This window comes from Hibiscus syriacus, unplaced genomic scaffold (genome assembly GCF_006381635.1).
Source record: "Hibiscus syriacus cultivar Baekdansim isolate YM2019G1 unplaced genomic scaffold, ASM638163v2 tig00110332_pilon, whole genome shotgun sequence".
Classification (NCBI taxonomy): domain Eukaryota; kingdom Viridiplantae; phylum Streptophyta; class Magnoliopsida; order Malvales; family Malvaceae; genus Hibiscus; species Hibiscus syriacus.
Window position 1 is genome coordinate 9,167,267 of NW_024062688.1, and position 12,351 is coordinate 9,179,617.

Genomic DNA, 12,351 nt, shown 5'->3' on the forward strand with positions numbered 1-12,351 from the left:
AAATAATCTAAAATAAATCTAAAATATATTACGATTATTTTAAATTTTTAAATGGACGACTGTTTATACCCACCTTCCTCTCAATCCATCCTGCTCTTGGGGAAGGACAAGGCGAACACTGGAAGTTTATCTGATGTTCATTTTTGTATACGTTTTTGCTTAAGGAACCAGATTTAAAGGTTTTTTTAAAAGGCGAATTACATCTAAAGTCACGTTTAAAGCTGAAAAATATATGGAAAAAGAAATAAGCGATACATATTTGATGCATCATCAATATTACAACATACACGAAAATGTGAATTTAAACATACTTAATCGTATAGTATTCTCTAATTTATTAACTGGCATTAATTAAATCTTACCATTCGTTATCCTTCCATATCGGGCAGGTGGTGACGTGGCCTTGTAGTGAAGCTAACATAGCCATCCACCGTCAGCTGCAAGTATCCAATGAAGAATTTAAGGAGGCCGAAGTGAAAATGGGGAGGCACGTGAGATACCGACACTTCGACACGTTGTAGCTTTAAATTCCATATCAGTTAGCGACTGCTTGAAAACTGAGAAAACCAACATGTTTTAAAGAGTTGGGCAAAGTATTATAACATCACCATTGACCCTCCCATTTAACCCTTAATTCTTATTATTTCCCCTATATAAACACCGCGCCATCTGAGTTTTCTTTCATCGACTCCATTTTCGTTTCTCCCAAACAGGGGAAAACTGAAACAGAATCATTATCATTACTGTAACAGAGAGAGGAAGAGAGAAACACCAGTAATGGGGTTCTCTAAGAGATTCTTTTCTTCGTTTGCTTTGCTAATGCTTATTTTGTTTTTCGTTTGTTTCACTGTCATGGCCTCAGAAGACAAAACTGAGCTGAATTCAAGGTACATTTTCCCTGGAAACAATCATCTGATGTTTTTGAGTTCTCTCTTTTTCCTTTAGCTTTTGCAGTCCAGGAAAACATACCTTGTTTCAATGCAACTAGTAATTTTCTTTTCAAAATAAATTTCCTTGTTGTTGTAATGACAGGCTGGGTGAAGAAAACAAGTTACAGAGCTTGAAGAACTCATCAATGGAGGAGGAGTGGATAAATGAGCACTCGGTTGAGAATCCAGAGGAAGTTGCTTCAATGGTGGATATGTGAGTAATGTCATCATAGTTTTGCATTAATGTTTGTTTCCTAGGAAAAATAATATAGAAATTCTGTTAAATCTTTGAGAAGAGGCTTGATTCAGATGGAACCCCACCACACTTGCCATGCATAAGTAGTTTCTAACAGGTCCTTTGCCTCTTCACCATAGCATGTAGTTCCCCCCCCCCCCCCATGTTTCTCACTTTGGGTAGTCAAAATTACATTTCACCTGGGGATTTACATTACATTTTATATTATATTATGTTTATCGCGATTAGATAATAATAGATTTATTAAGATTATAATAAATATCGTAATCGTACAATAATATTTTTGAACGACATTTTATATTCCAATAATAGGCCGCTACAAGTATTTTTTTTTTCGTTTTCGGTAGCAATCAATGGAGCAATAGCTTCGCCCTTCTCTTACATCGTTACTTTAACTACCCTAATAAATGATTGCCAGTTTGTGTTCTGCTCCACCTCCACTAAAACTCTTTTAACTTATAAAGCGGTAGTAAGTTGTAGTATAAATTTAATGCATCAAATCACCAAAATGGTATTTTTTAGGGATTCTTGAGGAATCCATTACTATTACCATGTTCTTAACTGGTACAAAACTGTATTTTTTTTCTTTTAACTTTGTCGCCACCTTAATCACATTACCCTGTCCTGAGATCCGGGCACCTCGCCCTTGATTGATTCTACTATGACTTTAATATAATTAATTATATATTTAGATCAAATGGAGTTATCAGGTTAGATGAAGTTCTTCTAAAGCTGAATTAAATGAAGTAGAAAAACTTCAGAATGAGTGAAAATTCTGGTATATGGTCCTTAGGGGACAGACTGTCAAGTGAGGCAATGAAATAGAAAAATCACAGATCCTAGATCTGCATTAACTGACAAACCTCCCGCCGCACCGACGCCAAAATAGAGCAGGCAGCTATTAGTTTCCACCTTATCATTCCATATTATTTTTTTTATGTACCAAACAATTTCTATTATATTTATCGAATTCTCCGTATGGACCGTATGTACATCTCCCACGAAATGTCACATGGCCAACTCAGCTCGACTGATGCTTCTTTAACACATTAATTTTATCATTAACATCGTCCATCATCGTTTAATACTAATTCCAATTTTTCACATGCTTAATTCACTCTAGTTCATTTAATTAACCTACTATATCTTCCTTCTTTTCAGGAGCATAAGAAACAGTACAGAGAGGAGGAGATTGGGATATTTCTCATGTGGAACAGGGAACCCGATTGATGATTGTTGGAGGTGTGACCGGCGTTGGTACCTCAGGCGAAAGCACCTAGCAAACTGTGCTATCGGCTTTGGACGCAATTCCATAGGTGGCCGTGATGGGAGGTACTACGTGGTAAGTAACCCAGGGGACGATGACCCCGTGAACCCCAAACCGGGCACCCTCCGCCATGCCGTTATCCAGGACCGGCCGCTGTGGATCGTGTTCAAGCGTGACATGGTGATCAGGTTGAAGCAGGAGCTTATAATGAACAGTTTTAAGACCATCGATGGCCGTGGTGCCAATGTGCATATCGCCAATGGGGCTTGCATCACCATCCAGTATGTCACCAATGTTATCATCCACGGTATCCACATTCACGACTGCAAGCCCACCGGCAACGCCATGGTTCGAAGCTCCCCATCTCATTATGGGTGGAGGACCGTTGCCGATGGGGACGGCATCTCGATCTTCGGGTCAAGCCATATCTGGATTGACCATAACTCACTGTCCAACTGTGCCGATGGACTCATTGATGCCATAATGGGTTCCACTGCAATTACCATATCAAACAACTACTTCACCCACCACAACGAGGTCATGCTGTTGGGACATAGTGATTCCTACGTAAGAGACAAGAGGATGCAAGCGACCATTGCTTATAATCATTTTGGTGAGGGTCTTATCCAAAGAATGCCAAGGTAAAAACAAACATCCTTAAAAAAGGTCTCTACGTAATTCATTTTTTTCACATAAACTCGACTCAACTAGAAAATATTACAGGTGTAGACATGGATATTTCCATGTAGTGAACAATGACTACACACATTGGGAAATGTATGCCATCGGCGGAAGCGCGAATCCAACCATTAATAGCCAGGGAAACCGTTACCTTGCCCCTTTCAACCCCTTTGCCAAAGAGGTTACAAAGAGAGTGGAGACCGGAAACAAATGGAGACAATGGAATTGGAGATCGGAAGGAGACTTGTTTTTAAACGGAGCGTATTTCACTCCATCGGGAAGCGGTTCGGCAGCCAGCTATGCGAGGGCCTCTAGCTTAGGGGCCAAGTCATCTTCCTTAGTTGGCACAATTACTTCAAATGCAGGCGCCCTTTCTTGTCGCCATGGCTTCATGTGTTAATCCTCCTCCGTACAGAAGAAGATGAAAAAACAACTCATTTTTTTTCTTCATATAATATCATTTTATATCGTAGTGTTCCGAGTTATCGACCCTATATATTATTTTGATCAATCCCTTTGACAGGTGTACACAAATTTGTAGAAATTGGTCCTTATTTCTCTCCCTTGTATACCAAAACATCTCACTCGTCATTGGATGCCATTGATCCACCATGGCCACCATAAGGTGCCATTGGGTTGTTCACTTCTACATTGCTTCTCTTTTGTAATTATATATTTTCCATAGTTTATTGTTACGCTTTTGGTTTGCTTTTATTTTCATGGGCCTAATTTGATTCTCAAAACCTCGTTAGTAGTTACTGAAATGTAAAATCCCCGCAATGATGGTTTTTAATAGTGTATAAATTTCGACGTTTAAATATTTAACTGAATTCCTAATTCCATAAATTCAAACAAAAAATTGGATAAATTACGTGTTTAGTACCTAAATTATTAATTTTGATTTGTTTTAGTACTTAAACTTTTGATTTCCTCAAAACCATACCTAAAGTTTTTTTGTTTCATTTTAGTACTCGTTGTTAAATATTTTAGTTTTTATTTCATTTTAGTACTCTGTTCAAAATTTAACATTAAGTTTTGAAAAAAATTGAAAGTTTAGGTCTCAAACGGACAAAAATTGATAGTTTAGGTACTAAATGCGTTAAATTTTTATTGGTGAGTACAAAAATAAAATGAAAACTAAACATTAGGTATTGTTTTGAAAATTTTAAAAGTTTAGATACTAAAACGGATCAAAACTAATAGTTTAGGTACTAAATGCATAGTTTACCCAAAAAAAATTTAAATTATATTATAAAACTCGTGTATTAAACTAAATTATAAAATTTAGGATAAGCTACACAAATGGTCATTAATATTTGAGTAAGTTTATATTTTCCCACTGAAGTATCAAAACTAACAAATTAATTACTAATATTATGATTTATTTCAAATCAGCCACTCTTCATAAACGGCCGTTACTGCAGAAATAGAATGCAGATGTGGCACATTAAACCAACTCACTCAATGTGTTTGACTGATAATTTGACTTTTCTTCTTCTTATTTTTCTTCTTTGTTTTTTTTTTCAGTTTAAGGAATATTTATTTCGCTCTACATTCTTACATAATCAAAGTGCAATTGATCATTGAAATCAGGAATGATAAGGGTCTCTTTCTGAAAAATTTCAGAACGTTAATGAAAAGAATGACCAAAAAGATAATGAGAAATACTAGAATACTTTAACAAAACTGAATTTTGGTAAGTTAAATAAGCATGGGAAACACAAGTTCGTTGGACACCAACAATATTCTAGACTCTTTCTGCCTTATTTGGGCAAACACTGTCCTGAACAAGTTTCTCTTGCATATTTTTACACAATCAATAAAATTATATCCTAAGATTTTTCAAGGAAATCCTAGCACGCTGCTGACATCATATTAATAATAAAGATAAGATTGTTTCAAGCACAATTCATGAATCATACCAGACATCATTAGTTTCTTGAATCTTGTAGAAATTAGGATCATCTCGCCTAAAACTAAAGAAGAAGAAGAAGAACGGTCGATTAAACTTGTTGAGCCAACTGATTTAACGTGTCACATCAATATTCCGTTACTGCAGTAACAGTTGTTAACGATAAATGATCGATTTATAACAAATCGATAATGCTAGTTACCAATTTATTATTTTTGAAACTTTAGTGGGAAAAACAAAACTTAATCAAACATTATTTTTGAAACTTTAGTGGGAAAAACAAAACTTAATCAAACTCAGTGGAGTGTGCAGACTACATTGCAATTGACAATTGGTTTTAGCATTTATACATTATAAGTGAATCAACCCTTTGGTTTGGCATGCCCTTAACTCTGATATAGCTTAAGATGTCAACAATTAATTAGTGTTTGGATTTTCAGAAAGTTATAATTTCTTTGGAATTAGGCGAGGAGTACAGCTCGAATTGTCGAGGGGGATGCTGGAAAGGTAATTTGCAAGGAAGCAGAGAGGTTGAAGCCAGCAGCGGTGGTTATGGGAACTCGTGGTAGAAGCTTAATACAAAGGTATGCTTTCCTCTTAATTACATGCTACATCTTTCTATGTGATGTCTGTGTTTGTGTTACCTTGCCCTATCCTGTTCCGACACCCATTTTTTTCTTAAAGTGTCCATGTCCCAACATCCAAATACATGAATATTGATCTTATCCGACATCGATTCGTGAATCTGAGTAACGCAGACTTTTCCAATATCCTACAACATAATGACTCCCTTGTTTCCATTATATTCTCTCATCATATTCATACATTTGCAGTGTTCTTCAAGGAAGTGTGAGCGAGTATTGCTTCCACAACTGTAAAGCCGCTCCTGTCATAATCGTACCTGGGAAAGGTACTATCCCTAATCGATAAGAGTCTTCAAGCTCTTCTGTTTCATTTTATGCATTTGAAATTCTGAAAGATTAACACGTTTTGTTTTCATAACTTGGCAGAAGCTGGAGATGAATCACTGATATAGGAGCTTAACTCGAGGAACCATTGGTCACGTGATTGATTTGTTTGCTTGTATGTAATGTAGATAGCTTGGTTGTTCGTATGTAGTAACTACGTTACCGAGGCACCTACCATACAATTTATTGTGTGTAATTTTATTGGTATTTCGATATTGATTTGCTTGACCAGCAGAACTTATATCCATGGATGTGTTCTTTCCATGATCCACAATAGTCACGGCCTCGATATCAGTTCGATGACATCCATGGATGTGTTGGTGCCACCGCCATTATTGATGTTTTGGTTGTACTTTTGGACTTGCTCTCTGCCTGTTTTCACATGCAATTTTCTGCAATGGGGATCTGAGATTATTGTTGTTTTGATTGTATATGGTGTGGTAATCTTTTGCCTGGTCTTACAATTTACACGCTACCATTTGCATTCATTGAATCAGGCCCTATATTTTAGGGGGAAACCATCACTTTCAGGAAAGCACAAGTTATACATGATGAATGGAAATAAAGTGGACAGGTAACCGGTGAATGACTTTTTTGTAACTCGTATAACGCATACTACTGATGTTGATTTCAGCTACAAGCAGGAGTTAAAAGTAGGGATCCGTATTTATTGAGTCGAGTCAAAAAATTGAGTTATTTGAACTGATAAATTTTATTTTTTTATTTGAATTTTTTGAGTTGTATTGTTAGAGTTTTTGTTTAAATTTAACTATAAATATTTATATACATTATGGTAATATTTTGTTTCAATTTAATTTTTTTTAATAATTATATACAATATATATATATATTTCTTCATAATTTTTCATATAATTAAAAAATTTAAATTGCCATTTTAGTTTTAAAAAAAACATAAATTGCCATTTTTCTCTCTCCTAGATTGTAAGTTTAATATTCAGGATAAAAAAAAATTTCCTACTCCTTCCCCCGGCAAAATCAACTAGATAATGCGTTGAAATTTTTTTTTTCACGAGATAGTGCCCTCGTCAGATTAATTGCTCAGATGGGGTGATCTCTACAGTCCCCATATAGGTCGCCATGCACGTCCAACGACCTACCATGCAATCCATGCAGCCCCCAAAGGTCGCCATGCACGTCCCAACACGCTGGGCATCCGAGGCCATCCGACCGAGGCCATCTGAAAGCATCCGAGGCCATCCGAGAGCATCCGAGGCCATCCGAACGAGCTATGCGAGGACATTCGAGGGCAACCGAGCGAGCTATGCGAGGGAATCCGAGCAACCGAGCGAGGGTAGGTCGCCCGGAGTGCATGGCGACCTACAAGGTCGCCCGGAGTGTAGGTCGCCATGCACTCCGGGCGACCTTGTAGGTCGCCATGTATTCCGGGCGACCTACCCTCGCTTGGTTGCCCTCGGATTCCCTCGCATAGCTCGCTCGGTTGCCCTCGGATGCCCTCGCATAGCTCGTTCGGATGGCCTCGTTCGGATGGCCTCGGATGCCCAGCGTGTTGGGGCGTGCATGGCGACCTGGTAGGTCGCTAGGCGTGCATGGCGACCTACCCCCAGGGACGTGGGACTGTAGAGATCACCCCATCTGAGCAATTAATCTGGCGAGAGCACTATCTCATGAAAAAAAAAAATTCAACGCATTATCTCGTTGATTTTGCCCCTTTCCCCAGATAAAAATTATTTTAAAAAGTATATAATTATTATAAACACTAAGATCTCGAATATTTCCCAAGTCATAATTATTTTCTACTATCATACTGTATTTTGACAATTCAAAATGTGTATACACAATCAACTAAATGGAAAGAGATAAATGGCCATCACTCGTCAACCACCATCTACAAGTAAATATAAACATTCAACAAGTACAAACCCTCTTTTAAGAAAATTTTCACCAGCTTAACTGAATGAATAATCACATAACTTCACATCTACAGCCAAACTTTTGGATCTTCACCATCAGCATTATGAAATTATTATCTAATAATTATCATCAAACACTATCCGATCATCAACGAACAACTATAGCTGGCCAGTTTCATATCATACATTCCCATACATTATACTCCATAAAAATAATACTACGTAGTAGAAATGTCTTTGTAAATAAACTTCAATGTAGTGTTAGACAGAGTAAAAAGTAAAAAAAAAACATACACAGATACAAGAATTATCTGTAGTAATTAAACATGAGAAAGAAAAAAACATTTGACGGAGAAACCAATGTGGCAGCTGAACATCCAATCGGAAAAAAAGGGTCTCAAAATACGATCTTTCATCGTCCACTTGTCCATGCAACAACGAAATATGGTAACGGCTTGCAAATGCACCCCTTTCTCTGTTACCTTACTGTTTGTGTGATCGGCGTCGATAATGCAGCATTGACGGCGGCAGAAGCCGGAGAATTCGTAAGCTGGTTTTTCTGGGACTTCCCTTGTCTTTTGGCCTCCGATTTGGTCCCCGGCTGCCGGACTTTCACTCCTCGTATCAACTGTGATGAGCTCGATTTTAGTTCATTTTTCAGAATGAGAACATATGCCTATCAAAATAAGAGGTGAAATTGTACTTACATATTTGCCACATTTTACATCTGAATATATTACAATGAAATCTCCTTCTTGGAGTCCATTCGTTCTCACGAAATCCCCTGGAATCTCTTAAGCATTAGTATATTAAATATGAAAATTACAATTAAAAAAATGAATAGTCCGATAAGGATCGTATGGTGCATGCACCTGTATTTTCAAGAAGATACATCCTGCTTTTATTGTTTGGCCAGAATCTGAAACTCCATAAAGATTAAGAAGAAAAAACAAAGACAGGAACCAAAAAGGTGATTTAGAACTAATGTTGTGTAAAAGAAACATGTTATCGAAAAACAGCATTAACAAAGCTAAATTTTAGAATACCTATAGCGCATGTTCCAAACTCGAGATGTTCCAATGTCTTCCATGTCTATGGAGATCCCGTCTCTTGCTTTTAACTCTGGAAGATGAGTTTCTGCTTCTTTCTGGTAAAGAAATGCTCAAATTAATCATTATTAAAAAAAAAGACATCGATGGGAACAAGTTTATCTCGTAGTTGGAGCCTGGAGTTTCACCCCTTCTACAATAGCCAACATCCGTTAAGTCACCGGCCGGGATCTCCGTCCAAACCAAAAGGGTTGAACCGCCAACGGCTCAAGGAGATAAACTTGTTACCATCAATAAGACTCAAATCATAATCCATTAATAATTATCCTACCTTTGGCAGCACTATTCTTCCTAGATTTCCCACATCGCTCTGCTTCAGAACTTTTTGCAGAAGAAACCGCAAATTCTTCTCCAGTTTCCATCCCTAAAAAGCAAAAACATTATCATTAATTACGTTTCTACATTTAACTTGAGGAATCTTACCATAATAATGAAATACAAACGATCAAAGAACCGACTTGTTGTCTATCTGGTGCCACTTGCCGCTGCTGATAAGTCTGCACTTGCATGGCCGGTCGTTCTACGGGGTGCACCATAGCGGCATCACCGGGAAGAACTGGAGGGTTTGATGCTAGAACACCACCAACCGATGGCCAATAAACCCAGTTTCTGGGGTTGGCTTGGGCTGCAGCGACGACACAGTTATCGTTAACAAGCCTTTCGTGTTGATCAACACTCCGGTTCTGGATCTGGTTTTGTTGATTATTATGATGATGACTGTGATTCCTATGGTGTGGTGCAAACCTTCTCTGCCTAGCCATCCTCTTCTTTCTCGCCTCCTTCGTCACGGATGAGCCCAACCTTACTAACCTTTGATCATTATTGTGGCCCGGAGCATACTGATACGTAAACTGATTCACGTAAGGAAAAGCAGAAGGCTGTTGAAGTGGAGCTTGATGAAGATTATTGTCCGGAAAGGAGTTGTATTGAGAAGCCAAAGCAAATTGTGAAGGTGCCCATGTTTGAACTGATTCCAGAATATGATAATCTGTTGGAGGATGGCAAGGGTGGTGGCTAGAAACTTTAGGTGCTCCATTTGCAAAAGGGTCACCCATATACCCAACTACCGGTGCGAAACCTGGCAACGGTGGCGCCGCAGCTGCAGCTGAGTCAATTGCGTAAGCTGGCTGTGGAATCCATGCCGGCTGAGAAAAACAAGAGTTTGGTTCGGATGGCAAGATAGAATTGCAGTTGAGGTTTTGGTTTGGGTTAGGGTTATAGTATTGGTAAGGGAGATTTTCTGTTGATTCTTTGAAGCGCCTTCTTTGAAGATGATTGGTTTGCACCCATTCAAGGATGAGCTTCAACAGCTGCTTCATGGCCTCTTTACCGCCACCCAAACGCCGGGCGGCGCACTCTATGGTGGCTTTCTTGATTTTAACTCTCCTCAAGTCCTCTGCCGATACGGTCTCTTTGTTGGTCTTGAGCCACTCCAAGAACACCGTGGCTAAATCATCTGTCGCTTTATGTTCTTGGGTCTGGCCGTCCTGGTTTTTTCTCTGCATAACTCCTCCTTGCTCTACCTGCTGTTGAGTCGACTCATGTTCTTGCTGCTGCTGCTGCTGCTGTTGATGATATTGTTGAAACTCCTCTAGACCAGTATCGTCGTGGTGAAATATAGAAGACGGATCGAAGAAGTCATTGTTATCTAGTAGATCCATATATCCAAAAGTCTCCATAACGTCCATACAATCAACACCATCCACGACGTTCTGATCCGGCGGCTGAGATATTTCCATGGACGCAGTTGAAGATAAAGCCGACAGATCATGCGGCCCATTGTGCTGCTGCTGCTGATGGTGATGACCATGATGCCCGTTATTCTTCCTCTCCGTATCTTCATCGGCATCCGACTTCAAAACTGCCCAAGAAGCCGCCGAAGACGAGGGAGAAGCAGTAGAAGCGGAGGAGGAACATGAAATGACCTTGACAGGTGCCGGAGTCGAAGGCGACGACGAAGAAGAAGACATGCAAGGGAAATCGAGTAGAGGAGGAAAATCGGCGTAGAAAATCGAAGCATCGTTAATATCGAGCAACTCGTCATCTTGCTGGCTATTATCAGGCCATATCTCTCTTTCTTCAACAACACTATCAAACCCTGAACAGTTTACTTCGTTTCCACCGCCTGCATGCAGATCTTCACTGAACATCTCTTCTAGCTGCTGCTGTTGTTCTACAGCTTTCATAATCAAATATCTCCCCTTTTTTGTTTCCCAAAATATAATAAAATAATCACTAATAGAGAGAGAAATATATAGATAGTGAAAGGATAGGGTTTTTTCTTTTCTGTGTACGGATAAAAGTGCAAACGGGGGAAAATATCAAAATATTGTATCTGATTAAGGAAGCAAAACAGTGCAAAAGGGCCCGCTTGAGCTATCAGAAAAGATAAAGAAAAACCTCAACAGATCGAAGCAACAAGCAACATAAACCATCTGCTTCCTTCCATGGATTCCATCGAAAATAATAAACAATTATCACTCCCCAGACCAAACAATTCTTTACAACAATAAGCACCCCCAAAGAATATATACCCTTTAGAAGCGAAAAAAGGAAAAGATAACGCTAATCGGAGCTTGTGTCGAAGAAGAAGATCATTTTAGAAGACACCCACATGTGTAAAACCTCAGAAAGTTGAAGCACCCATGTGTGTTTTTCTTTGGGGAGAGGTTTCAGAAGAGAACTTTGAATTTGTTACATATGGCTGAAACCCTTTTCTTCTGAAACTCTGTTGTGGTTTTGAAGATAAGTTCAAACTTGTTTTTTGGGGGCTTATACTTTATAAACAATGGATGATGGACCCAAGTGAGAGAGAAGGGAGGATTAATTAGTGGTAGAAAAAAGAAAGAAAAGAAAAAGAAACCGCAAGAGAAAAACAAAACCTCGTGCCGCTAGTTTCTCAACTCCGGATTTTGTGCAACCGGCCATGCGTTTTCTCTTGACTGGTGCCTACCAACGGTGCCTCAGTCTTCAAGTTCAAATTTTAACATGGAGAGGTTGATACCCTTTACTTTATTTATTTTTTTCCTTTCAATTTTCATTTCTTGCTACTTCTTAATCATGTCCAATCTTCAATTATCCACGTCGCTTCTTCTGATTCACGTATATTATTTATTCTCATTTTAAACAAACTCCAAATTTTGAGGTGACTTTCAATGTATGCATAAGATATGATTGTATTTTTAAAAATATTGTCCTCATTCACCTTTATTTACGTTTCATATTATAGTTGTGTTGAGTTATATTATTAGTGGATTTTTTATGCAAAATGGAATTTTAAAAATTTAGTACGGTAGGTAACTCTACGTAACGCGTGCCCCAGTATTAATCCTTGTGT

At 38.5% G+C, this 12,351-nt stretch overlaps 2 protein-coding genes across 2 annotated transcripts; one reads left to right on the forward strand and one right to left on the reverse strand.

Moving 5' to 3' along the window:
* The first annotated feature begins 685 nt into the window (after positions 1-685).
* Positions 686-3,754, forward strand: LOC120119751 (probable pectate lyase 8). Its single transcript, XM_039139563.1, has 4 exons — positions 686-887; positions 1,033-1,143; positions 2,347-3,093; positions 3,176-3,754. The coding sequence occupies exons 1-4, from the start codon at positions 778-780 to the stop codon at positions 3,531-3,533; spliced, it is 1,326 nt and encodes a 441-aa protein (XP_038995494.1). The 5' UTR covers positions 686-777; the 3' UTR covers positions 3,534-3,754.
* Positions 3,755-8,379: 4,625 nt separating this feature from the next.
* Positions 8,380-11,200, reverse strand: LOC120120112 (B3 domain-containing transcription factor ABI3-like). The gene is made up of 6 exons (XM_039139841.1): positions 9,473-11,200; positions 9,286-9,378; positions 8,952-9,052; positions 8,778-8,824; positions 8,613-8,689; positions 8,380-8,533 (listed from the first exon to the last, which is right to left on the reverse strand). The coding sequence occupies exons 1-6, from the start codon at positions 11,198-11,200 to the stop codon at positions 8,384-8,386; spliced, it is 2,196 nt and encodes a 731-aa protein (XP_038995772.1). The 3' UTR covers positions 8,380-8,383.
* Positions 11,201-12,351: the final 1,151 nt, after the last annotated feature.